Here is a 27,967-nt window from a genome sequence, read left to right as displayed (position 1 = left end):
CACCTCTGTTTTAAACACGGGCACCATTCGTCCGGAAAGACACATTGCGCACCGTGGTATAGTAACACATCTTGCCGTGAGTAGCACGACTAATAATGCACCGTGACGAGTAGTGACGAACAGTGACGAGCAGTGACGACGGTATCGTACTGCCACTTGTTCCACACTAAGCGCTGCAATCGATGTTCGCGCGTCTATCGATTAGGAAATGGTTAACGTAACATAGCCGCGCTCAGATACAATGAAAAAAAAAAGAAATTTTGCGTTTCTATCCGTTTCATATTCATAAAAAACGATTCTAGAATAAAAACTTTATTGTAGGATCTTTCTATTCAATAATAAAAATATCGAAAGAAAATTGGCAAAATAACTTTCATAGAAATGGAGATTAAGCAAAACGAAACTTAACGTTCATAACTACTAACAGCGTTGGATCGTATATCCGGTAATGATGACGATACGAATTCTACTAATATTATAACTGCTACTACTACCGACGGAGATATTGTTTGGACTACAGCCAGACGCGCGCCTGCGTCGACGAATATCGTACGCTACCCTGTCTATCGCGCGTGTCATGAAAATTTGACCTCCACCTATGACGCTCGCTTTTCTCTTTTCACAACGATAGCTCGATATCAATTTTGAACCTGTATAATGTTTGTGCATGCGCAGATATATGCGCGCGCAAGATATTTATCAAGCTGAGAACAAATACGCGGTACATTTGAATCGATAAATAACAAATGTTGTTAATAAGGTTGATCGATTTATTGAATTAGATAGCTGATTAAAATAACGTGAAGGTATAATAATATTAATAGAAGTTCTGTGATAAAGAAGCAGTAGACAGAGCAATTTCAAAATTAAATATATCTAATAATAAAAGGTAACCAGACTCATCTACGTTCTAGGTCTACGTCTATATCATAACATTTATTCTAACGTTGATTGACATATGTATGATACAAAATGATAATAAAAATGTTGAATTATTACTGTATACAATATATTTCTTTTGTTCCTATTTTATAACAACAATAATAGTAAATATTTCAGATAATAGCTAAACAAAGTCAAAGAAAGAAAGTATATATAAAATTAGGTTATTCTCTCCAGGAAACATGTACATCATCTGTTCTATATCGTTGTACACAAGTTGTTTTCATCCATGGAGTATGCCCTTGGCTTTTGTATTGAAGTAATCCAGCTACAGCGATCATTGCACCATTATCTATACAAAAGCGTTCATCTGTGGCATGAAGTACTGCATTTCTTTCCTCACACATCACTTTCATCATCTCTTGCAACCTTTCATTACATCCTACACCACCAACAATCAATACTTCTGATGATTTTACATGGGCCATTGCTCTCTCTATAATATTATTAAATATATAATTTCTGTTCCATTTTATACAATTTTGTACTTGTATCACAAGCAATAACAATACCAGTAATTTCAATAAGCATAGCAAATACTGTTTCTTGTAAAGAAAAACATAAATCTTCTGGAGTAAATTCTTTCGAGTCAAGCCAACTGGGAAGATGTTCTTCAATGTAACTTAAAATTCCTGAGAAAGACACATCCATCCCTTTTACTACATAAGGTAATGGAGCTAATTTTGTCCCTCTATGTATATAATATTATATTATGTGTAATAAATGAAATTAATGAAATTAATATACATAAACAAATAAACCATACTTTAATAAAACAACTTACTTCTTTGCTAACTGTTCTACATTATAACCAGGACTAGGATCATTTGAGAGCTTTAATAATCTTGCGAAACGATCTAAACAGTTTCCAACAGCAATATCTATTGTTTCACCAAAAATACAATATCTCTGTCGAGAGTATGCAATAATCTGTGTATTTCCACCAGAAACATATAAAACAGTTGGATTTATACTTCCTGTGATCAATCGCCCCATTTCTATATGACCAATACAATGATTTACTGCAACCATTGGTTTATCATATATCTGAGCAACAGTTCTAGCTACTAATGCACCAACTGTTAACGGTGCACCTATTCCTGGTCCTTTTGTATAACATACTACATCCACATCTTTTAATGTTATTTTAGCTTCATCCAATGCCTTTTGCAGAACATTGAGGATATGTTCTCTATGATGTTGTGCAGTTTCACGAGGTAGGAATCCTTTTCAAAACAAATTTTAAAACGTTTTATATATAACATTTTAAATAATAACAAATAATAAATGTCATTCATTTTTGTATGTTGTTGAATTATGTACAATGCATTATGTAAGTATTTAAACACACTTAGAAACTTTCTATGCTTATATTATACAAAACATTTTGGAATTTTATTAACACTAACATTATCATACTTGGTATTTAAGACGGATCTAAAAATGTATATAAAAGTTACAAGATATTTATTAGAAGCATACCGTTTATAAAAATGGTCAAGGTATTTGAGTAATCAATTATTTTATATATTAGTGAGTCACAACATCTTTAGCTTTAATTGTATGTTTAAGACTACTATTTGTGTTATATATTACGTCTTAAGTGTATGTTTGTAATAAATATCTTGTAACTTCTATGTACATTTAGATTTCTAATTTTGCTACTATAATCGCGATAGTCGTGTATCACTGCAGTGTTAACAAAATTTAAAAAAATTTCGTATAATACACATATTCGTATAATAACATATTCATAAAAACTTTTTGTGATAAATGTTGAAATACTTTCGTGAGCCATTGTATATCATCAAAAGTAATCACATAAAAGGTTAAGTTTACCTTCGCCCGGTGGTGTAATATACGTATGCCGTACATTTGATAAAACATCTTGATCTCGAATAATTCCGATGCCTAACTTATTTGCACTACCTTCAAATCCAATTACAATTGTCATTTTTATATTTATACGTTTAATTCGAAAAGACACTATACAAATTTACGGCGTATAAAACCATTGGCACATGGGTAAATTAATTATCCAATAGAAAACATAGACAACATGCGCAGTAGAATCATATTCATTTGACTTTTCTCGACATTTATTTATTTATATTTGTTGCATGTTGAAAGTAATAAAATATATTCTGATAATAAATAAAAAATATATAATATTTATTCGACACAAACTGCCAAAAGAATGAATACACATAAATGTAAAAGTAGAAAATCATTTATAAGTAACGAGAGGAATTTACGATTAACCGTATTCCTGCAGCGACATCTGTTACTTATCTCGTTTGGAATGCATCTTCTTGCATTTGGTGCGTCTCTAGAAGGAAAATCTCCTTTAAACAATCTTCATTCGTAAAACGTCACGCGGAAGTGATTCACCGATTCTCGTGCCAGAAAATGCAAGTTTGCAATTTGCCGCGGTGAGAAAAGTGAGTGTCGTTATCTCGAATGGTTCTTGAGCCCGGTGAATGTCGTGAAATTCCTCGGATAGCGCTCACTGGGTGGGCAATTGATTTTCAAAGTGACCATCGGGTGCGAACGAATGAATGCCACTGACGCTTCGGTACGAAATAGCAGACAACGCTACCAAAAAAAGTTAGAGATCTATTTTCATACTGTCGAGTAAGAGTTTTGTGAAGCTACGTTAAAACAAATATATATATATATGTATATATATACATAGTGCAAAGGTGTGTACCAGCAAATGGAAAAAGCGAGAAGAGCCGACCTTCGCTTTTAACGAAAGAAAGGAGCGAAGGAGGCTATACGCGTATATACCCGGTTTCGGACACTCTCTTTCTTTTCTTTTTATCTCCTCAAGCCAATACTTGAGGTATCTTCTTGAGTTCTCCGTTACGACACCAGTAAGGTGTTACCCGGGTAATATCTGAAATGGTGTCGCGAAAAATACAGTTTCGCCGGTCGCGAAATCGCGCAGTCGGGCCTTTACGTGACCTTGACGTACCCGTTACTCGAGCCACAAATTCCGTGCTACCGCGTTTCGGTGTGGCTACGAATCGGACGCGACAAGATATCCTCCGATGCGTACCGAAAAGGTGACACGTTCCGCGGATGACATCCTTCACGATGTCAAGAAACGGGCGAAAAAGCCCTACCCGCGGCGTTCATTGTATTTTCTCACCTGTGTGTACCATCGGTGTAATGATTGACGCGAGTAATCTTATCGTGTATCGTAATCGGCTACGTGAGTGCCGTCCGGTATGGCATTACCCGGGTAATGCCCGAGATAAACTTCATACCCTATTCGCGGTTCGGTCCGGTTAATAAAACACGAAAATACCTGGACACGATCGACTTGACACGCGCGCGCGACGCCTTTCGAGGGCGATCTCTGAATTTGGTTCGACTCATTGAAAAGTCCACGCGACCAACATTTATGGATCGTGGATCGAAGCGTACTACAATTCTGGACATGCAGAGAGTGGCGATGGTAAGGTCTCGCGACGGGTGATGTCCAGTACCACATATGGATTTTTCGCGAAATTTTTATTCTCAGAGAAAACATACGCTTTTGATCGGGAATATATACTAACTTTTCCACTGCTTCACCACTCCAGATGATACCCATTTGTGACATGTAGAATTTTTTACATAGGCCAGTCGACCCAAAGGACGAATGATACTGGTTCTTCTAGCTATCTCATGGCGAATTAGTCCAACGTGTTATCATCTTTATGGGCATTCTATCATGTATTGAAAATTAACGTGTTGACTGCTCTCGCAGGCATTTGGATCACCAACTTTTCACTCCTCCTATATCTTCTATTCTAACATTTCTATCAGGTATGTGTCTATTTAAGAATAGAAAATTCATGAAATATGCAGAGGGTTCATAAATGCATGCCAGTACTTCAGGAGATGGATCTACACATTACAGTAAATAAACGTCATATGAACATATGTCCTATATCCTTAGTTTTCAGATTATGGTTGATTAAAAAAATGTTCAATGGGTTAGCCTCATGGCTTAATACACATTAGTATATGCTTTAGCATTATTGCATACATAGCTAAGACATGCCTTGCGATTATCCAAAGCTTACAAACAATATTAATCAGTATGAATCAGATAGAATTTCAGACAGTCAATATTTTATTTTCCCTAGTTCATTAATGTTTTCTAGAAACAGGAAAATAAAAATTATTTGTAAACTTTACAAAAAACAAAATATACTTTAGCTGTATATATAGACAACATTAAGGCATGCAATAACATGTGTTGAGGCATGAGACAGACACTTTAAACATTTTCTGTAATCATTTATAGCTTTCAAACTAAAGTACATAGGAATTACCCTTGAAATATCGATATGAATTTATGAATCACCTTGTATAAATAACTGTACTTAAAGTAATTGTAAAAATGATAGTTGTTTACATCTGGAGTAATTACAAGTGTCAAATGTAATACATTTTGTTTTAGGAATGTCACGAGACTATGATAGACGAAGAGGAGGTAGCGGTAGTGGTAGCAGTTCTAGTAAGTTACGGATGGATACCAATGTATCACAACCCAGACCGCACGGTGAAAATTCAGGAAAACGGAGAGAATTAGATAGTGTAATGCGGAAAGCTCGTGAATCTCAGTCAAGTTATTGGAATAAAAAGCTTTTGGAAGTAGAGGAACGCGATCCAAATAGATGGAGACACAGTGGATATAAGGAATTATATGTCGGTGGCACAGCAAGTGGAGAACCTAGTAGAGGACATCCTCGAAGTCCAAGAAGTCCCAGACCTCGAAGTCCCCATATACCAAGACCACGTAGTCCTCGAACTAGAAGTCCACGGTCACCTCGCGATAGATCACATACCAGAGGACGACCTACACGCAGTCCAAGCACAGGAAGTACTTGTTCTGATCGATCATGCAGTGTCTGTTCACCAAAGGAAAGGCGACGTATCGCTCAACCCTCTCCTTCACGTTCAAGATCACTCACACCAGTTCGAGCTCGAGCACATCCAAAAGAAATAGTACCATCAAGTTCACGAGTAATACCAGCTCGTACTAGACCAAGATCACCTCCTTTGCCACGTCCACGTACACCCCCGCCCACACCACAGCCTCCACCACGTCATCAAAAGGACTATAAGGCAATTAAAGAAAAAGAATCCAAGGTCCGGCGTAAAGAAAAACATCACACTAGAATCCCAGAAGATCCAAGAGTTCCAGATCCCATTCCATTGGTAAAACATACTTTGTTCATAACTAATTATGAGTTCTGATTTTAAATTAATATACTTCTTTCTACATTTTTAATCTTTTTCGTTTATTTATACATCTCTCTTATATTTCAATATATAACTGAAACTTGTACAGATGCGTAAACCTGTAAAGGTAGAAAAAACTCATTCAAGTCATGGAACAACTCAAATGATTAGGCCACCTCCCGAGTCCTCACCTAGTGAAGACAGTGATAGTTCTTCCACAACATCACATGTGGGTCCACCTAAAATGACATTATCAGAGCGGTATGATTTAATTATTAATATGTTGTAAAATTTAAAACATCAGTTTAACAACACAATACATATATTTGAAAAAGATAAAGGGCTTATAATAACACAAAACTGTTCTTTTTTCTTAGATTTGGTAAAATGGCACAATGGAGTGTCGATCGTAGGGACATGGAAAATATGCGGATCACAAAGGATGGAGAAAATGCGATGAAAGTTGTAATAGAGGGTGAAGAGAGAATTGCAAGACTAGGATACGATTCTCCACCACCAGGACATTATCCTGAATCACTTTTAGCACAAGGTCCAAGAGGTCTAGAATGTTGGGATGATGTTCGTGTTAGATATGATTATTATAAAGCAAGAGGATATCTACGAGATCTTACTTTAGATGATTACATAAAGTGGGAAGAATGGTGGTACAAATATCAAGAATGGTTAGAAGCAGAACGTTTTTATGAACAATGGACCTCTTCAAATCGTCCTTCTGGAACTCGAAAGAGACGCGGGCGACGTAATAATACAGCTCATTGAAATTGCGTAAGCCCATTACAAATCATTCTTGATTCATAGACATTATCATTAATATTTGTTGTCCTTAGAAAGGAGTGCAAAAAGTGTGTAAATGCTCTATACAGGCATACATGCATTCATATAGAAAACATACGCTGTTAAGACGTATATATAAATATAAATATATTATAATAAAATGACTGTGCTGTAAAAACCTCATTTTCGTCGATCTATCAAGTAAAGATTAATTTACAAGATTTTCGCTTTTCATTTGATTACTTTATATGTAATACTTTATATCTATCAAAATATTTAGAAATAAGGATAAACGTGTGTATCAAATTAATAATAATGCCAAGAAAAATTTATTTTTGTTTATATTTTTTTAATTTTTTTATCACTTTTTTATTTATGATAAACAGGGATCTTATAAAACCATTTTCTATTTAATAAAATTCTATTTTTTTTTATAAAAATGTTTCATAAATAACTTTGTAAGAACATGAGAAGTTATTAAAAAAGTGAAATTAGTTTTTGTATTTAAAAAAGCCTACAATCATAAAATAAATACTTTACCATCATTTTCTAAAAAATATTTTTTTTTAAATATTTCGGAATATGTGGAGTGTTCTAGGTTTTTTCAACTAAACTTTGTCAATATGTTGAATGGGTATAAGTAAAAAATTTACATAAATATAGCTCGTTTGAAGATTTAATAAAAGTTATAATAAAAATGCAGCATATAATTTCACATTAAAAAATATATAAAATAGATGTTAATACAAATAGTGAATTCATATGAACGGTCGATTGATTTATTGAAATGAATCAAAATCAAAATGAACTGTGTAGAACAACGAATGACTGTCAGTTACCTATTGACAGAAATAATAAATATTTTAAAATGAAATATGAGCACTTATTTTTGTCTTGTAAAATGTCCTTTTTGTATTTTATATCTTAAAGTTTGACTATGAAAACCTGGACAGCTCTGTATTTAACTGATAAATTATTTGACATACAATTTGCAGGATCATATTTAAGCTCATTAAATTATTTATTTATTACTTTCTTATTAAAAATCTAAACTCATAATAAAGTTATATCTAGGATAAGAGGTACATTATAAAGTTTATAAATTTATTTTCAGTACTTTCTATTTTTAATTGTGAAATTTTCTTAATAATCCCAATTCTATGTTATTTATCCTATAGATTAAGATTACTGCTTAAAATTATGAAGTAGATCATAATAAATTTAGTAAAATATGCTCTTTACCAAGTTACAAAAATTAAATTTGAAATTTCTGTATAATTCATTGTAATTTTATATGAAGGTGTAACTTTCTTTTAAGTGTACAGGCTATGATTTTATGTACAAAACAAATATGAAAATATATTTAGAAATATGTGTATTTTTTTTTCTGTTTTGTATGTATTTATAAAAATTAATTACAGTAGTTATATTCAAAAATATATTGTAATAATTTTCTTCTGAAAATTATATCTTAAGGAAGAATTGAATTATTGAACGCAAGATATGGTATCTCCCGTAATAAGAGGTTAAAAGTTTATCAAAAATCAAATATTCGTAAATAAGAAGTTATATATATATATATATATATATACGACACAACAGTTAAGTTGAGATCAAGTAATGAATGTGTTTTAAACTGGGAAAGAGAACATAAAGATGGCATCTCAGAAGATTATAAGAAAAATAATATCATCTTCATTAGGTCCAAAACCTATTGGACCATATAAGTAAGCTATAATAACATATTTTTCCAATTATTTAGAATTTGTCAAGTCTTACATTATATACATAATATTTCTCATTTATTTAGATCAAAAATAGAATCTTCCTAATACAATAGAATATATATGTAATTACAATACATGAAATTATCTAATTACAATGTAACTAATTTTGTTTGATAGCCAAGCAGTACTTGTAGATCATACTTTATATTTGTCTGGATCTCTTGGTGTTGATGTTAAAACTGGAAAACTTGTTGCTGGAGGTGCTGCTGTAGAAGCTCGTCAAGCTCTTATAAATATGGGTCACATTTTAAAGGAAGCTGGATCTAATTACGACAAAGGTTTCATTTATTTAAAATTTTTTTAATTTTCTAATTTGTTAATTTACATTTTTCAATTCTGAAACGATCGAGAAATATGATGATAAACATTATCAGCAGTGATTAATAATTTTAATAATTAATTTTATTAAACATTAATAATATTTACTCTATATTTATTTACAGTCGTTAAAACAACAATTTTCTTACAAGATATTAATGAGTTTAGTGATGTAAATGAAGTCTACAAAGAATGTAAGATTTAATTTATAGTTTTCGTTATATAAGTGTACGTTATATTTGTGTACATATCCACGCACCATTTCTTTTTCCTTCAGTTTTTAAGGAGAACTATCCAGCTAGATCTACATTTCAAGTTGGAAAGTTACCAATGGTAAGAAGTAATGCACATATGAATATATACATATAATTCAAAATCTAACCGCTAACGTTAAACATAAAATGTTGCTGTAGGGTGCAAAATTTGAAATTGAAGCTATTGCTGTTGTTGGCGAGGTAGAAACAATTTGAATATTACAAGCAAAATTAATTTAAATTTTATATATTAATGAAATATGTTTACATCTAAGAATTTAAATATTATTTCGAATTTACTATTTTTATGTATGATGCTTTTATGATTATATTAATAACAATTTGGTTCTTTTACCATATGTATATTTAAATATAAGTTTATTTCTTAAAAACAAATAATGGGAAATAGTAATGGGAAATATCTTTCATAAATTATATTAAATATTTTTGTACTATTGAAAAACCTTAGAAATAAATATTTTTGGTTAGTTTCCTCTAATATCTTGCTTTATACAGGACATATAAAAAAAATAAGAAACGTAAAATAATGAATGTTAATAGTAACCTGATCAAAGTCACCAAATATTTCATATAACATTAACATAAAAATTAAATTTATAAAAAACACACTTTTATTAGTATTTTGTTACAAGAAATAATACTTTTTAATTAATATCAGGTGTAGCAAAAGAAGAATTTTTATATGTTGTAAATAAATTATATTACATTATAAAAAAGAAAGAAAACATTTTTGTATTTTCATAATAATTTATAATGGTATGACAAAAGTGTAACGATAAATGTAATTTTTATCTCGTAAAATAAAAATAAAATCGTAAATATTGTAAGAATATTATATTTAAAATGTTTGTGTTTAACATGTCACTGTAATAAATAAACAAAAACGTATATAACTGTATCCTAACGAACAATACGAATGAACATGAATGATTAAAGAATAGACATGGACAACAACCAAACATAGCGGCAGATATGAATAGTATTGTTACATAAAGGGTGGTCCGTCATTTATGATACAAATGTGGTTAGACAGATTCTATGGCTCAAAATAAGACGAAGATCAAAAATAACAAAATCGCGTTGAGAATTTCGTTTGTGAAAAATCGAGTTTGAAAATTCATGAAGTGTATGTGAATACGAACAACCATTTCATAAAACTGCAGGAGGTGGTATCCAATTTCTATTACGCTTTGTAGTACCCAAATCAGTAGACTGTAGTCGATGTTTGTAGCGTATTAAAATGTTTTAGGAATATTTTAATAAATTGTAAAGGCGCATCCGCATTGTTCTATTATTATTACTATGGTGTGTTATTATGTCACAATTAGACGACTTGAATGTAAATCTACGTTGAGTTATATAGTTCATGTTACAGCAGTTCTACATACCTCGATTTCACAACCGCTTTCACTCTTTTCGAACGAGATTTACCACGTGTTGGTGTCGTTCCTATTTCTTTTATTCGATTGTGTCTCATTTTGCATATTAACGTTATCATCACGATGCCACCTAAATTTGATCCAAATGAAATCAAGATAGGTATATTTTTAATATTTCATTTTAATATGTATTACAAGAGTGTAAAATTTCCTCACATATGCATATTTGTTTCAATAGTCTATCTAAGATGCGTTGGAGGTGAAGTAGGAGCAACTTCATCTCTGGCTCCAAAAATTGGTCCACTCGGTTTAGTAAGATTCTATTTTATAAATTTAAATTATTTATGAATAATATTTCTTCTAACTTTTTGATAAATTATTCTATTTTATATTTGTAAATATTAATCTTCCTCTTTCATTGTTTGATTCTATTTTACGTTCTATTAATAAATAAAAAACATTTATATAGTGCTTAAATATTGATTTATATTTATAGTCTCCCAAGAAAGTTGGTGATGATATCGCCAAGGCTACCAGTGACTGGAAGGGTTTGAAAATTACCGTCCAGTTAACAATTCAGAACAGACAAGCTACAATTACGGTGGTTCCATCTGCTGCATCCTTAATAATTAAGGCTTTGAAGGAGCCACCTAGGGACCGAAAAAGGCAGAAGAATATAAAACACAATGGAAATTTATCATTTGATGATATTGTTTCCATTGCTCGATCAATGAGACCTAGGTCTATGGCAAAGTACCTTAGTGGTACTGTGAAGGAGATATTAGGTACATGTCAATCAGTTGGATGTACTGTTGAAGGTAAACCACCACGAGAACTTATCGAAGAAATTAATGGTGGAAGGCTCCAAGTCCCAGATGAATAATATGGTAAGTTTAGAGCTCCTTGCCAATATTTTCAGCACAATGTCCCATTTTATCAAATATTAGAGTTTATTATACAACTAAAATGATGGATAACTAAATAAATAAATGATATTTATATTGTTATGTAAAATATTTGCTTTGAGCTCTTGGTAGGGGTTAGCATCCCATCCACATGATAGCTGTAACAATTTAGAATGTTGTTACAGACTGTCAGAGATATTGCTACTGAGGAGAAAACCTCAATAAAAAATCATCATTTAAGATACCATACATATGTAGTATTTTAATTACAAAAATTTTACGTTCCCATTGTTTCAGATTTATCATAAGGAGTAAAAAATAAAACATTTTTAATATGAATGTGTTGTATTTTTATGTATGTTCCCTCCTTTTAAGGATATAAATAAATTAAAAATGTTTTAATATATCATATACCTTGTACACAATGAATATATATCATACATCCACATAACATACTCTTATTACATTTATTTAATGTTAGATATACTAATTATAATATGTAACAAATATGTTATGTAGTTAGAATAATTTGTGTGCAAATACTATACTAAAAATGATTTTCAAACATAATGTTATTATTTATTTTCATTCATATAAAATCTATCTTTACTTTAGATTTGACTGTTTCCTTTTATAAATTAATTTTTTACAATTTTTATTGCCAAAATTTAAAGTATACTAAACTACGAGGAAATTTAAAATCATTAAATCACTTTATGTATTCAATGTATTTACTAGTTAAGGTAGCTATATATTTCTAAGGAAGTCATGATCAATTAAAAATTTTTCAAGTATTAATATGATTACTTTGTTATATTACGTATAAAAAAAATATTTATAATCTATGAAATTCAGATATAAAATTGCAAATATCAACAGATTTTAAAACGAATAAAACACTATTATTTCATCACTATTGAAATATATTCTCTACTTTGAGTTTCCATATTAAGTGCATTTATTGTTGAGAAATTTTTTAAAACATTAGAAACTAAAATTACTTGTACATTCTTTACACATGTCTTAATGAAACTAGTTAAATTAAAACAGTGGAGAACAATGGAAAAGATTTTAATATCAAATGACATTTCTCTATAATAGGTTTAACAATTCAGTCTCCTAAAATATATCCTCGTCCCCAATTATGACCACCAAATGTATTTCTAGCTTGTTGTGTTTGTGTTCTTTGCATAGGAGCAGCTCCAAACCATCTGATATTACCTCTTTGAGATGGAAAATAAGATTCAAGAATTTTTGGAGTATTTAATAATTCAGGTCCACCGAGTTCTTGAGGATATTTGAATTTTAAAAACACATAAAGATGCCCCACTAGAATACCAAAAAGTTCCATCATGCCACCTCCAGAGATAATGAGATTAAATGCAAACAATACCCATGGCAAGTATACTGCTTTAAATTGTGTACCTGTTGATTTATAGAAACATACAATTAATATAAGATACGATAGAATGACTGACAAATTTATAGCCTTATGCTTATAAAAAGAAAAATACATACCAAACCAGAAATTAACAATAGCATCTTTATTCAATTGACACCAAACGTATAATATGCTGAGTACCATAGGATCCATAAGAATATGTAATTCACCAATAACTCCTATGATAACGCAGCATATCCAGTTGAATAAGAGTAAGAAACAATAATCTGCTGGTCGTCCATCGTATTCTCCACGTTCTAACCTCAACGAATAATTATATAAGAAATAACAGTTAATCAAAAAATGAAATCCCGAACCCCGATTTAAAGGGTAGAAAAACACACTGGTGGCTGCTCTCCAAATTTCAAAATTGTTTATAAACCGATCGTTTATAAGTATTAGTGAAGTCGGATTTATTAACCCGAATCTTCCAACTAACGTGCAAACTATTGTACATAATAGCCAATATCTTGTAAAAATTGGTAAAGAATTAATCCAATTCCTTACGTCTGACATTTTTGTAATTTTTACGTTAATATAATAATTAATATGTATAACACCAAATTCGACACGTACGTACAACTCAGTATGACAATGTATGACGTGTGATTATTTAGTGACTAAACAACGACACAACGTAGACTAGGTTAGGACATATAATAACAGATATGGTGCTAGTAAGAATTCTAAATTTCTATACTTATTAAGAATTAGTAAGTAAGAATTTCTATACTTATTCTTTCAATATTTAAGAACAAAAAATGTAAAAGAAGATACAAAATTTTAATTCCATTTCAATTACAAAAAGAAAAAAATAGTATGAAGAAGATTTTGTAGAATTGTTCATATTTTCATGTTATAGTATAATTTCTTACAAAATTCTAAAACAAAAAATAAACGTTCTTAGAATTTACTTATATTAAATTTCTAATATAATTGTGAATTTATAAATAATACATAACTTATAAATACATATTAAAGCTTCTCCAGTAGTTACATTGTTATTATAAAGTTCTATATTACAAATACAAAAATAAATTATATAAAATTGTTTTTATTGATATAACAGCACTTCAAAAATGGTGATCAATAACAAAATTGACAGTGATTATAAAATGTACATGTATTCATATGATTATTTCATAGTAGTACTATATGAAAATTTTGTAATACTATTTATATGAAAGTTTCACATTTTAATTTTTGTTGTCCCTTTCTTTTCCACAGCATTATATAACATCAAGAATAAATTATAAAATTTATTTAGAAATGTTCCATTATAAGGTATAATGTTGTTTCTGATATTTTAGATGTACAATAATGATGTAGAGAGAGAGAGAGAGAGAGAGAGAGAGAGACTTTAATACAGTATGGATTGAAAAATGTGAAAATTTGTTACTAAAGAATTGTTACAGAATATAAAACCATACTTCCTATTTACACACGACAGCAGACAAACACACATATATTAACACAACTAATCATCAGCTGTTCTCTTAACTTTTCGTTGCCTAGGACTCTGTCTGGGCGTTTTAGGAGATTTATCTGTAAGGAAGATTTTTATGTAAAATGCTATTTTTTACATTTTATTTAAAGTAAATAAAATATGAGATACTTACTAATTCTATTTAATGTTTCTTTTGGTAACCAATCATAGTCTACATTATTAGGGTTCGATGTACCCACTTCGACAGGAGTTCTACGAGTATTAGAAGATCGAGATTTACGACCAAGAGATGAAAGAAGTTGCTGTCCTCCTACAAGTGTCAATATCACACATGCTGCCAGAAATACATATAAGAAAATTGTTTCTCCATCAAGACCATCATCTAATTCTATTATTTGCACTGTTTCATTATAAACAGCTTCACTAAAGCCAATACCATTCTGCAAAATTATGGACATTTGTCAATTTTTGCATCAATACTTTTAGAATGGAACATTAAATGTGTTACATACAGAATCTTTATAATTTAGATTAATATTAAAACCAAAAGGTCTTCCAGCAAGATTTTCTGATGGAATAAATGAATATGCTAATGTCGCTTCGTGTTTTGGTTTTACAATTTTGTTATATACAACAGTTGAAAAATTTTGGATATAAAAGTTAAAGTCCATTGCATAACGGAAAGAGGCATCCAAAGATTCAAGAATAAAATCAGATTCTCCTTTATTGGTGAAACCAACAAGAAATTCAACTAAATTTCCAGCTGGTAATTCTAGAAAAGTAAATAAATTACTAATTAATATTAATATTAAAAATATTAATAAGATTCCAAAAGGCTTATTATATATACCCAATGTTGATAATCCATTATAAACTGGTTTAGTAAATAATATAGTTGTATCAGCATCAGATGAAGCAGTGGTTGTTTCATCTTCTGGTTCTTCGTCTGTTATCACAGAATTATCTTCTCCTTCAATATCCACGATATCATCTATATTTTCATCTTCTTGAGCATAAACTGTAATAAAAATTTAAAATACAAACAGGATTACTTATACATAAATAGTTACAAACATATGTAAAATAAAAAAACCAATTCAGTCAATATGATTTGAATTTATTATCTAAGATGTTAGTTCAAATTTACTAAATGACATTTGTAACGGTTGCATTAATTATATTTTCAATATAAATTATAGAAAAACTGGAAAAGAAAGGAAAGTAATTTTTTATATCAATATATATTACATATGTGTAATACAAATATAAATCATAACGTATGAAACAAATATTAGTTGACGATTTTTATTATCCATTACCTTTATTCGTTGTGAAAGTAATTGCAGAAATAAAGAGTAATAAAAAAATGCTAAATTTCTCCATTTCGTTGCGCTGTTTCAAAACTAACTTTCCTGTTATGAAAACCGATTTATTCCACTTCTCGAACACTCACTTCAAATCAACACTCGACTACGGTGCTTCGAAATAACACAACCTGCTACCATCTCTGCCTGCGACGTGGAAGCACAGTAACGCAATCGTCAATCCTACAACGTGGAACATTAACGTAGCGTTGGCATTAAATAAAGAACATCACAAATGAAAGGTTTCATGTTGCCAATATACTAAATTGAATTACTAGGCTGCAGATTTGTGAATTTAAAGGTGCAAAAATCAACAGAGTAAAGATATAAAATGCAAAAATATATATAATATCCAAAGCAAAATATTCGTTACAATATTTAATAGATAAAACAAATTTCTGCGGTAAATATAAAACAATGAAATATAATATTTATAGAAAGATATATTTTCTGGCTACTTCGTTTTAAACCATGTATTTTTATATATTAAGTACTCTTACAATAAATTAGAGGGCGTTTGGGAACACATTCATTTCATGGAAAATTCGTACATATTCATTTTCTTCAGTAAATCTATATTATTCAAATTCTTAAGTCTTTAAGATTCAATTACATAAGAAGTATTCATGCATCTATTCAAATATCTATCTTTTCAAACAAAAGTAGAATTTCATTTGCATATAGTATCTTCGAGTATCTTTAGTAATTTTCTAAGTTGGTAATATATACATATATTTAATTAAATTCAAAAGATATATTATAATTCAAGTATTATTCTCAAACAATTAAGTATTTTTTATTCTTTAATTATAATTTCCTTTTGCTTGAAAAATTCAAGTGAAAATAAACCAAAGTGATTTTTAGAATTGTTCTTTACTCTTAAGCTGCTGTGCTATTGGTTCTTGCATGGTATTGGTTGCGCATGGTATAATCCTGCGCAGTAGAAATGAGGAGTGGGAGACTGGCAGCCCCGAGCTAAGAATGTTAGTCAGTCGATTCGTTCGTCATTCGTCGCGTTAGCGTCGCATAGGACAGGTCATTTTTCGTTATAACATTCTGGTAAAATATTAAATAATATTATAGCAACTTAATTTTCTCTTTCAATAATGTTTATTATACGTTTTAATATATATATATTACTTTTTTATTACATTGCTTACTATATTACTTTTAATATATATTAAATGTATTAATAAAAAAGTATGTATTTTTTTAGATGAAATTGAAATAATCATGCTTTTGTTTCAGGAAATCTATCTATTATAATACATTACGACTAAATGGAAGAACAGTATTGCACATTACAGAGGTAATTATATTTATTTATTATTGCTTAGTCCCCGCCTTTCGGCTTTGGACAAGCTTTTGGTTTTACATCTCTTTTACCTATTTTGCTTCTTATATATCTACCTCCCCTCTTATCCACTCTATTATATTGTACTCCCTTAATTATTCTATCTCTAAAAACTAAAAACTAATAACTAAAAACTATTGCAACATCTTGTACTGCCCTTCCCTTCTCTATTATTGCTTTTAGTTCTGTTAGTCCTTCTCCAGTCTCATTTAGTGTTTTTTTGTATGTCCTTTTGTCCTTCTGTTATTTCGCATTCTTCTATTACATGTCTCAAGTCTTCTTCTTTTCTTTTACATAGTCTGCATCTATTTTGTTAAAGGTTGGCTTATTCCTTCTTCTTCTTGCTGTTCCCTGGAAAGGACAAGGTAGCTGTATTTCAAAAGTCAAGAATGTAAGTAATTTTGTATTTTGTACTTCATTTAATTTTATTACTTGTATTTTACATTAATTATGATTAATTAAAAAATAGAATTTTGTGAAAATTTAACAAATTAAAACATTTTATTTTTCTGAATTGAATATCGCTAAAATTTTGTTTGATACAGATAAAATTTGCATCATTTCACATTTCCCAAATAATTAATACTGTCTTTAGGAATAAATTACGTATAATATTGTACGCTTTCTTATAGGAGAATCTTCCAGCCTTCACCTCTTCTGTGGAACTCGACGATTCCTATTTAATGGCGGTTTTACGATGACTTGTCTTGGACTCCAGCAGTGTTAGTGACAACGTTCGTCACATCTAATCGTAAGTCGTATGCATTTTTGTTCCTTTGGTCATTCAATCGTGTCGTAGGATGGAAGGTTCAAATCTACACGGAATTTACTGGTTGTATTATATTGAACTTTTGACGAGCATAACGAATAGAGAATTATATATTTTACTCGCGAGTAGCAGCACCGAATTAACCCCTTGCCGTGCTATTTAGCTAGACGAAATGCAGGCCCAACCTGTACAGGGTGTAGATCGTTAAATCAGCCACCGTGATGCGCGAGAAGGTCTCACATGCTTCCTTCTTGAGAATATCACGTTGCTATCAGTAGAATCTTCATTATTGTTTCCATATAAATTATTTATACTCTTCGTAGTTTTCCTTCTTCTTAGCATTACGTAAGGGTTTCAATTAAATTTTACTTCAAAAACCAAAGGGAGTACAATTTAGTTATTGACAATTGAAAATCGTCCAAAATATCCTTGCACTGAAGCAAATTTTACATTACATTTGCTCGAGTACATTTTACAATTACTTACATATATCGATATATTACGTATAACGTACGTATTACGTATACGTATCGATATATTACGAATAAATAAATAATATCATTAAACAAATCTACGTAAATGAAATACGATTCAACGAAGCTAATAAAATTTCAAAATTCGCATAGACCCGAATACAATGAAATCTCCATATAATCATGTATTTCTTAGTCGATTCATAACACGACCGTTACATCGTAAATAAACGACTTCGACAGAACAGATGATCGCATCATCTCGTCCTCGAATAAATTTCTTCCACGCGAGACTTGCCTTATACTCGTGTGATTACTCAGTCACGTACAACGTACGTAGGAACTTTTTGAATAGGGAGATTGCACTGTATTATTCAAACGCAAAGGATTCGATATGGACAAAGAAACTAAGAGTTGTGAGAAGATCCAATGTCTAACGTTGCCGATGACTATAACCATACACTTTCAGAAGTAGCTACAGTTATTGACCAACGGTCCTTTACGTGGTTTAAATATAGTGGAAAATCAATAGTTTCTGTAATATTGACGCATTGAGGAGAAATGTTTGGACGTACGGTAAGGAGTTCTCCAGGGAGTGACTCCTCCGCGGGACTTCTTCGACGAAGAGCGTTTCCGTTTCTTTCCATTAAAGCGGTTAACGTGACGTGCTGGGTACCGATAAGTCGGATAAAAGCAATGAAAATTATCATCGTGTCACATCGAACGTCCACATCTATGTAGCTACATGTGAATAGGATAACAGAGAGACACGAAAAATGATGTTACAGGATATAGGTATATATATACATATATGTATTATATATGGTACGTTCGTGTGAATAGAGAAAATCTTTGGTGACAATCTGGAGTCGGTGATGGGATAAAAGGTGCTATTTCAGTACCCCATATAACTTTGTTTCATCTTGAAGCAACAGTGTGTGCAATGTGTATTGTTTGTATATGGCAAGTATTAATGTGATTGCTCGGTCAATGAGACCGAGGTCTATGGCAAAGTATCTTAGTGGTACTGTTAAAGTCGCCCTTGGTTTAGTAAGATTCTATTTTCTGTAAAACACGCCATGTCTTGGCGTTTTGGTTTGAAAATTACAATTATGATAAAAATATCCCATTACGCTAATTTGTGCTTGTTTTGAAGATATCTCTTATTTTGCATTACACTTATATAATATACTTATATACTTATATTCTTGTAATACTAATTTTATAGCATTTATTATTAGTAACGTCATTGCATCTTTCCCGTTTTTCATACACGAATTAGTATCAATTGCTAAGTAATTATATCTGTAATAAAGCAGTGAAACCATTCTTACATTTTACATGAATAGTAAATAAAAGTAGTATACTGCATCTTCTGGAGTATATATATACTCTATAACTCACTTTTATTCATACGTTACTTACGGTACATTGTGTAAGGCATAATCTGTATATCATATATATACATATATATATATATTATATATATATATATTTCAGTGTGCACGTATCGAATTGAATTCGCTGGTAGCGAAGTTACTATTGATATCTCACAGGGAGTGGTGTCGAGAAAGTAAGGCAGCTCGAGCAGCGGGAAGCAAATTATCTCTTACAAATTAAGTAGATGAAGTAGACTAAAGTACAAGTCGTTCTCGATCGGTCTACCTGTTTCCATAATGAAGTTATGTTGGTGCGCGGCCTCCATGTATGCTGCATTGCTTCTTTCCCATTTAATGAAGGTAAATTAAAAGCACCAATGATTGTATCACCTCTATATAATCTATTTACACGTGGGAGTATTATCCCGCGTTCACTAAATGACGCTTCATCCACGAATAATACTTCAGCGAATTAAATAATGATTATAGAAAATTATTATCACGGTGAGTTTTATGAGACATCAATCTGCAAAAATTTGCTCCTTGAAAGTCTTCTGCTCTCGATTCTTGTACCGTTTGTAAGCTATATGTGGTTGTACTTTTTTTCTCTTTAATATGGTCTATACGGTATTATTGCTGACATCCTCCACCGCGGCAATAATCCGGGTGATTACGTGCAAACTTCTTCCTTAATGACATTATGTTATGTTTGCCAAATTGAATGTGATGACAACGTCCTCTCGCCCAACTTTGCATAATTGTCTGTGTAAGTAATTATTTGATTTATTAGCTCGTCGCTAAAATGTATCTTTAAAAAGGTCCAATGGTTGTTCAACGTTTGAGGGAGCCTGTGATCTTGTAGGTTCTTTGCCGGCTGTAGCTGCTTTGTCAATAGCACAAAGTATGTTTCGAATATTTTCCTTTTCTGCTGCTTAAAGTCTTCTTTCCTTTGTCACTTGGTTTCATCGTTGATATTCCCCCTCGTTAAAAAAAAATTTACTTCCACGGAAGATTGTATCAGTAAACTAAGTTACTCAGTAAAATTTTGCTCTAGTCAGTTAACTGATTTTCTCATTAACAATTGTCCTCAATTATGTTTATGTACAATTAAATAATAAGACCAAGAATCATCTACACGGTATTGTTATTGTACAGAAATTTACAATAAAATATAGCAATTATCATTATTATCGATTCTACCGGTTAAGTCTTTCACTTTATTACCTGACTTCCTCATTGACTAAGATTTGGTTTAGAGTTGTCGATTATAATTCGTTTCAATAGAATAACATTGCACTCCCCTTGCGGTTCGGCCACATTCGTCACCATGTTTTCTAAATTAATGATTCTATTCAAGTACTTATTTATACAAACATGCATTTAACAATGTTACATTCTTTTGCTTTGATGGAAATGTAGATTTTGTAGAATGTTGAAGAGCTTGTGAATTTCTTGTAAACATTGGGATAAACTTTTTTTTTTCTTTTTTTTTTTCGTGGAGGAAACCTTCATAGGCGCCCCGCGCCCTCCGGGGAGAGGGCGCTGGGTAGTGCCGGATTCGTACCGGCTAAAACCTCCACGGTGGCCTGTCCTGACGCCTGAGTCGAGATGCACCCGGGATCTCTCCCGAATTACTACCGGTTACCCCCGGGCGTCTATCTCTCCTTTTTTGTCGAAGGGAGGCGTCCTGCTCTTCTTGAACCGCTGGGGGAGGACCACGCCCCCTAGCGCCTCGCTCCTGTTGCGTCATCCTGGGGACCCCGTCCCCTGACGCCTCTTCCTGGTTCTTCGCGCTCCTACGGTGGCCGCGGCGGCGCCGGTGGCGGCGTCGCGCCCCTGCGGCGCGTTGTGTTCCTCGGGCGCTGCGATGTCCTGGACGGATCGCGAGCTCGCTCCCGGTTTCTTTCTGCCCGCTCCTTCGCCAGCATGACCTGCTCGCAGTAGGTGCGGATGGCGGCGAACTCCTGGCGCCCTCTGAGCATGGCCGCGACGACCGCTTCGGGGGCTAAGCTCTCGCCGATTTCGAGCCGTAGGACGCGTCGTGGTTCCGCCCACGCCGGACAGAACTCCAGCGTGTGTTGCGCCGTGTCCTCCTCTTCCTTGCAGTGGTGGCAGACGGACGTCGCCTCTCGCCGAATCCTTAGCAGGTACTCACCGAACACTCCGTGGCCGGTGAGCACCTGCGTCATCCTGAAGAAACATTGGGATAAACTGGTCGAAAAATTACCAGTTCAGGAGATGTTTTAAATAAATAACCGTACATTTTACGATACAGTCAACGATAAGCGATGCAGTATTTAAATGTTTTTTACATTTTACAAACTCAATCAAATACATCAAATGAATCATTGAAAAAATCGTATTTGCTGCGTTCAAGTCAAGATTTTCAAAAATATAAATACATGTAACTCCTATGATACTTCTCTGTCTCATACAAGTTCTGCCTCCGGCTTGCAAGATGACCAAGATGAATCGTCTTTTAACTAGTTCACCCGATTAAGATACAAAAATATTAATTACTTCGGACGCAAAGAATTTTGTTCTTGGATCTTTCCTATCGAGAGTCAAGGCTCAAGAATGAAGAGTCAAGGCTCAAGAATGAAGAGTCAAGCTTCAAGAATGAAGAGTCAAGGCTCAAGAATGAAGAGTCAAGCCTCAAGAGTGAAGAGTCAAGCCTCAAGAGTGAAGAGTCAAGGCTCAAGGATGAAGAGTCAGGATTCAACAATGAAGAGTCAAGCAGCAGTCGATTCAAGATGACTTCAATCTTTTGATTGAAGCCTCGAATCGGGATGATATTCCTGTTGGACATGGCTAACACCCTGATGCGTCGAGTAGTAATAACTATATGTATTATAGTTTCAAGTGAGTCATCGTTCGCAAGAAAATTATCACTGAAATATTACTACTACGATGAAATCCTGTTTGTTTATGGGATACTTTTCGTAGCTCAATGTTTGCACTTATGAGATTTACTGTCACTGTTGATATTACTGATGATTATTAATTAGTAAGGAAATAACTTTCGGCAATTCCAAGATAGAATAATATAATACAACAACTTGGCATTGAAGCAATTCATTGGAGCTACGATTTAAGAATTCTTAGTTTTTTTATTCTGTATAAATGACTAACAAACACACAAATAACACAACGGATATGTTTCTTACAATCATATATAACAAATAACTTAAAATTTCTTTGCCACAATCAACGTTATTAAACAATCTTAGGAGAGATCAAATGCGGAATTTTCCTGCATTAGACAGATCAAATAATTTTAACCAAACTATTGTGGCGTCATGGTTGATTAATTACAATCAATCGCGTGATAATGAAATTATTATATGTTGCGTAAGAATACTTGAAGCTTCTATCGATTGGAATGGCTGTTTAGTTTCCCAAAGGAGCAAGAGGAAGCAACTTGAAGATGCCACAAATTCGGCTTTTCTTTAAAGAGTCAAAGGAGAAGATCGAAGATGAGTATACAAGTAAAATTCTACTTCACAGAAAATTGTGATTATTAATTAAGAATATTGTCATCCACTACAACGAAGAAAATAATGACGAGACAAATAATATTGTTATCGGCTGGAATACTTTTTTTTCGTTCTTCGAAACCATCATCGGATTCGAGACATGATATTGACTCTCAAAATAATACAATACTTACTACAATACCTGACACAGTTGATTGTCACCTCTGGTCACTCGACCTGTGATGATATACAATTTATTACATATACATGTACTATATGAATATTTGCAGAGAAAAGGATTAATAAATAAATTGATAAAAATCCTGCAGGGCACAGAGAAACACAATTTACTCTGAAAAATGCAAGAATAGTTGTGAGAGGGCCAAGATTAGAGATTTAAAAATCATAGCGGAGACATGCGTAAACAACAGCAAAGCTTCCAAATTTTTTCAAGTAGGAGCAATACGTTCTATGATTCATTGGACACATTAAACACACCGTAGGGAATTCTCATAACACATACACTCGAAATATAGTATTGTCAAAAATTTGGAATCATTGTGTATCCTACAGAAGTCATAGCAGTAAGAAAAGAAAAATTAAAAAGCTGTTTGATAAAAAATTTGATCGAAAATAAGGACACTGTTGATGTTTATAATATTAATTTCGAAATAAGAATAAAATTAACAAAATATATTTATATATTATAAACATATAAATTAACAAATATATATTATATATGTCATCATATAAATATATATATATGTGGCCAAAGTTCAGGAAATCTGAGTCAAAAGAGACCGGAAAGCTGTGCGTAAATCAGACGACAGATTGCTATTTTCAAACGTAATTCGTGATTGATCACACTTTAATGAAATTGTTCCTAAAATCCAGTGTTATCAAGCTAAACGAATTTTATATCATAAGGCAGAACAAAATAAAAAATTTTGATCTGCCTTATTATAGAAGAATCATTTAATTTCTTTGTATATATCACAATAACGTGATTCTTAGACACATACAGACATTACGTTGCACAGACATTAACCGTAGTGTAATTAACAAAGTAAAAAAAAAAAAAAGAAATTAATCTGGCCGAAATTTCAGAAGATTGGTTATTAGCAGAAGAATGTGACGATCTCCAAATTTCGAAAATCGCCAATAAATTGCAAAATGATCAGGTTTAGAAGATATGGCGAATATTTATCATAAAATACAATGAAAAGGCAAAACCCTCTACTTGTCCTATGACGGATCGGTACCAATAGGACGCCGACAGGTCGAGGCATCAACGCGGTCGTAACACCTCCCGGGCGATCCGCAGGTACCAACCGCCAACACCAGAGGGCTACTACGACGACGAGTCTGTCTGTCTCGCTAGCGGTCGAATATACGGGCGCACGATACAAATACCGCACCTAGCGAGACTCCCTCTACGTCTAAGACAGGGACTACCGGGCATAGCCTTACTGACGAGTCCCAGGTACCGGTAGTCCCAGGACGAAACGCGAATTCCCTTTTCACCTGGCAGCAACTATAACACCTCGTACAAACATAACGGGCAAGTTAAGCGGCAAAAGCGATTTGAAAGAAGAATATGTTATTGTATTGCTTTTATTAAATTTGTATACTCATCATACTCCTAAAATAGATTCCCTTTAGTACCGTTAAAGCACTTCAGTCTGTTATATTTCTATTCGGCAGTCCTCGCCGAGTAATAGCGGATCAAGAGAAATGTTTTACGGATAGAGATTTCTGTCAAGGTAAACACTAAACTCTACTTAATCTCAACCGATGCGAGTAGAGCCAACGGACATTTGAGAAAAATGCCAGATAGTTGTATTCCTGCTGAATTGGATGTCTGTAGTGATGACAGGAACAGTGACAATGATGATATGAGTACCTCAATCTCGGAAGATCATTAGCACTATGACATATGATATGATAACATTTGGCAGAGTAAGTTCACACGCGCCAGGGGCGACAATGTTACGAAGCTCAGTGAGATCGTGAGATCTAGAAAAACGAAATTCATTTGGCTACGAAATTGAGAATGGTCATGGAATCATGTCATTACTACCAGACTGATAATCCACAGGATGCAACTAGCGCTTTAAATACTAATCATAATACTACTGACTTTTGCTTTCTTTTATTTTTGTTATCAATCCGATCAAAATTTTTGTTGTTGAACTGGACCCTTGGGTTATTTAGACATTTAGTTAAATTTATAAAAAACATCAGTTGTATCGAGTCTAATGTTGAGAAAACTCGATATCGATGTTTGCGATAGCGCAAATCAATTTATTTAAAATATCTCCTGATATTCTGTTTCTTTCTTAGCTACATATTTATCTCAATATTTTTTTGTACAAAAATCGATTCAATTTATGTAAACGGAAAGAATGAAAAAATAATAGTTATGAATCTCCATTGAAAAAATAATGTAAATGTTAAATGTAATAAATGTTTCCGCGGTGAATGCCATGCTTTGTAGTCTGCTGCTTCTTGCAAGTGAACCATCTTGCACTGACATGTCTTACGATGACATGTCTTGGACTCCAGCAGTGTTAGTGACAACGTTCGTCACATCTAATCGTAAGTCGTATGCATTTTTGTTCCTTTGGTCATTCAATCGTGTCGTAGGATGGAAGGTCCAAATCTACACGGAATTTACTGGTTGTATTATATTGAACTTTTGACGAGCATAATGAATAGAGAATTATATATTTTACTCGCGAGTAGCAGCATCGAATTAAAGCAAAGCCTTTATAATTAAGGATGCAGCAGTTGGAACCACCGTAATTGTAGCTTGTCTGTTCTTTATTGTTAACTGGATGGTTATTTTCAAATCCTTCGATAAGATCTCATGGTGGTCTACTTTCAACGGTACATCCAATAGATCGACAGGTACCTAAAATCTCTTTCACAGTACCACTAGAGTACTTTGCCATAGGACCTCGGTCTCATTGACCGAGCAGTGGAAACAATATCATCAAATGATAAATCTCCAATGTGTTTTATATTGTTCTGCCTTCTTCAGTCCCTAGGTGGCTCCTTCAGAGCCTTGATAACTAAGGATGCAGCAGATGGAACCACCGCAATTGTACTTTTGTTTATTGTTAACTGGATGGTTATTCTCAAACCTTTCCGGTCACTACTCGTAGCTTTGGCAAATGTCATGCTTTGTAGTCTGATGCTTCTTGGGTGTGAACCATCTTGCACTGAACTTGTTGTACATGCAGCCAACGAGCATTCAAGAAAGAGAGGTAACTTCGAATGCTGTGTATTTTGAACGTCTGCGTTCTAATTGCGTGCCAGCAGAATTGGTGACTTCAATAAAGATAAAAGAGAGCTGATTACGACGAATGGTGTTGACGTTGACATCAAAGTACATTACGATGTAATAATATATAACTGCTAAATAATAGAAGAAATCTTCCAAGAATCGATCATAATCCGCCTTCATAGAATTATATTGCAGAATACCATGCCAATATTAAAAATCGTAAACGGTGAAATATTTTTTCTTGCCTTTCTGGTGACGAATGATTTAACGCATTGAGGAAGTCACTTTTCGATTGTCTTGGACTGGTTGTAGTTTAAGAATTTGTTTTTTAAAAAGATAAATAGATGAATTAAAATAGACTAATCCCATTCGATCTATAAAGTAATGATGAACAACGAGCCATTCTTCTTTGTTTTACAAATTTTTTCTAGTTCCCTTTTGTTCCCGCGTAAAGCGCCAATCAGTGTGATTCTTTTTATAGTAATTTAAATACCAGCGGTAAGCTTGTTAAATGTTGTCCGTTGTTATGGTTCTTCCCTTCAAAGCATACGTTTCGATAAATTTCAGTATGACAAATTGACTTAGAGGTCGTGATGTACTCATTGCTTCGAGGAAATACTGTTTATTAACAATTTATTATCGCTATGAACACCCTGTATCCCATGACCGCCGCGATACGCACGTGAGTTATAATAACCGAGTCAGGTGTTACTTGCGCGAAGACGGTGAACGACGCAGAAGAAGGCAGATCGTAAGGCGATAAGCGCGTTTATATACTCACGGATCTCTCCTTTGGTAACACTAAATAGCGACGCTACCGTGGTTTGATTGCTTAAGGGGGGGATAAGGTTTAAAAATTTCTTTTTGCATTTTTTTTTTTATTTTTTTAATTGAATGCATAACATCTTAAACATCTTGTTATAATATATATCTTTAGAATGTACGGATGAGTAGTGCCGACAAGCTTGATAATGCTACTGGCAGATATTCCCATTTTCGGCTTACTTAAAAGTTTTCTTAAAAGGGATAAACGATTCTGATATTTCACTAGCTTATTGTATTTATTCTTCAGTTTTATTTAATCCAACAAATTTATTCTATTTGTTTAATCCTAATAAATTTATTATACATATTACTTAGTTTGATTTAATTCAAATTCCTCCACAACCAACTCTGAAATGTAATTGTCATAATTTAAAGAGGAAATGTAATTGTTATAATTTAAAGAGGAAGCTGCTCTTGACGACAGCGGATGGAGTTCCTCAGGACGAGGAGAACCCACGCGTTCGCGAATAGGTGAGTTGGAAGGTGAGAAATTTATTTCTGTTATATT

General features: G+C 32.7%; 8 protein-coding genes across 25 annotated transcripts in view; 4 read left to right on the top strand and 4 right to left on the bottom strand.

Annotated features, from left to right (window-relative positions):
- Window positions 1–582, bottom strand: part of LOC126866290 (potassium voltage-gated channel protein Shab) — a 69,965-nt gene extending 69,383 nt beyond the window's left edge. For 2 of the 8 annotated variants that reach the window (XM_050619684.1, XM_050619685.1), the window contains exon 1: window positions 4–506. The gene's annotated coding sequence lies outside the window, so the exon portion shown is untranslated. Of the gene's footprint in view, window positions 1–3 lie in introns of all 8 variants that reach the window. The other 6 variants (XM_050619678.1, XM_050619680.1, XM_050619687.1 and 3 more) reach the window with 6 other exon arrangements.
- Window positions 583–915: 333 nt separating this feature from the next.
- Window positions 916–2,924, bottom strand: LOC126866299 (probable tRNA N6-adenosine threonylcarbamoyltransferase). Its single transcript, XM_050619708.1, has 4 exons — window positions 2,782–2,924; window positions 1,727–2,168; window positions 1,455–1,633; window positions 916–1,378 (listed from the first exon to the last, which is right to left on the bottom strand). Exons 1-4 carry the CDS (start codon window positions 2,894–2,896, stop codon window positions 1,107–1,109), a joined length of 1,008 nt encoding a protein of 335 aa, XP_050475665.1. The 5' UTR covers window positions 2,897–2,924; the 3' UTR covers window positions 916–1,106.
- Window positions 2,925–4,612: 1,688 nt separating this feature from the next.
- On the top strand, window positions 4,613–7,199 carry LOC126866295 (serine/arginine repetitive matrix protein 1). The gene is made up of 4 exons (XM_050619699.1): window positions 4,613–4,758; window positions 5,399–6,159; window positions 6,293–6,444; window positions 6,561–7,199. Exons 2-4 carry the CDS (start codon window positions 5,401–5,403, stop codon window positions 6,961–6,963), a joined length of 1,314 nt encoding a protein of 437 aa, XP_050475656.1. The 5' UTR covers window positions 4,613–4,758; window positions 5,399–5,400; the 3' UTR covers window positions 6,964–7,199.
- A 1,275-nt stretch (window positions 7,200–8,474) lies between these two features.
- On the top strand, window positions 8,475–9,836 carry LOC126866309 (2-iminobutanoate/2-iminopropanoate deaminase). The gene is made up of 5 exons (XM_050619727.1): window positions 8,475–8,705; window positions 8,883–9,043; window positions 9,209–9,277; window positions 9,361–9,416; window positions 9,497–9,836. Exons 1-5 carry the CDS (start codon window positions 8,635–8,637, stop codon window positions 9,551–9,553), a joined length of 414 nt encoding a protein of 137 aa, XP_050475684.1. The 5' UTR covers window positions 8,475–8,634; the 3' UTR covers window positions 9,554–9,836.
- Window positions 9,837–10,720: 884 nt separating this feature from the next.
- LOC126866307 (60S ribosomal protein L12-like) lies at window positions 10,721–11,981 on the top strand. Its single transcript, XM_050619722.1, has 4 exons — window positions 10,721–10,897; window positions 10,976–11,049; window positions 11,234–11,624; window positions 11,940–11,981. Exons 1-3 carry the CDS (start codon window positions 10,861–10,863, stop codon window positions 11,618–11,620), a joined length of 498 nt encoding a protein of 165 aa, XP_050475679.1. The 5' UTR covers window positions 10,721–10,860; the 3' UTR covers window positions 11,621–11,624; window positions 11,940–11,981.
- Window positions 11,982–12,697: 716 nt separating this feature from the next.
- LOC126866306 (derlin-1) lies at window positions 12,698–13,801 on the bottom strand. The gene is made up of 2 exons (XM_050619720.1): window positions 13,161–13,801; window positions 12,698–13,067 (listed from the first exon to the last, which is right to left on the bottom strand). The coding sequence occupies exons 1-2, from the start codon at window positions 13,597–13,599 to the stop codon at window positions 12,754–12,756; spliced, it is 753 nt and encodes a 250-aa protein (XP_050475677.1). The 5' UTR covers window positions 13,600–13,801; the 3' UTR covers window positions 12,698–12,753.
- A 316-nt stretch (window positions 13,802–14,117) lies between these two features.
- LOC126866302 (translocon-associated protein subunit alpha) lies at window positions 14,118–16,134 on the bottom strand. Its single transcript, XM_050619717.1, has 5 exons — window positions 15,850–16,134; window positions 15,381–15,548; window positions 15,043–15,302; window positions 14,703–14,970; window positions 14,118–14,628 (listed from the first exon to the last, which is right to left on the bottom strand). The coding sequence occupies exons 1-5, from the start codon at window positions 15,911–15,913 to the stop codon at window positions 14,561–14,563; spliced, it is 828 nt and encodes a 275-aa protein (XP_050475674.1). The 5' UTR covers window positions 15,914–16,134; the 3' UTR covers window positions 14,118–14,560.
- A 719-nt stretch (window positions 16,135–16,853) lies between these two features.
- The window catches only part of LOC126866291 (U3 small nucleolar RNA-associated protein 4 homolog), a 33,508-nt gene continuing 22,394 nt past the window's right edge, over window positions 16,854–27,967 (top strand). For 3 of the 11 annotated variants that reach the window (XR_007689837.1, XR_007689839.1, XM_050619691.1), the window contains exons 1-7: window positions 16,854–16,953; window positions 17,143–17,203; window positions 17,568–17,639; window positions 17,881–17,999; window positions 20,047–20,229; window positions 20,359–25,943; window positions 27,862–27,930. Coding sequence is in view for 3 of the 11 variants with exons in the window: in XM_050619691.1 (XP_050475648.1) it covers window positions 27,887–27,930 (44 nt within the window). In the remaining 8 variants the exon portion in view is untranslated. Of the gene's footprint in view, window positions 16,954–17,142; window positions 17,204–17,567; window positions 17,640–17,880; window positions 18,000–20,046; window positions 20,230–20,358; window positions 27,943–27,967 lie in introns of all 11 variants that reach the window. The other 8 variants (XR_007689841.1, XM_050619692.1, XR_007689834.1 and 5 more) reach the window with 5 other exon arrangements.

This window comes from Bombus huntii, chromosome 6 (genome assembly GCF_024542735.1).
Source record: "Bombus huntii isolate Logan2020A chromosome 6, iyBomHunt1.1, whole genome shotgun sequence".
NCBI classification, from domain to species: domain Eukaryota; kingdom Metazoa; phylum Arthropoda; class Insecta; order Hymenoptera; family Apidae; genus Bombus; species Bombus huntii.
This window is presented reverse-complemented; position numbering and strand designations above follow the sequence as displayed.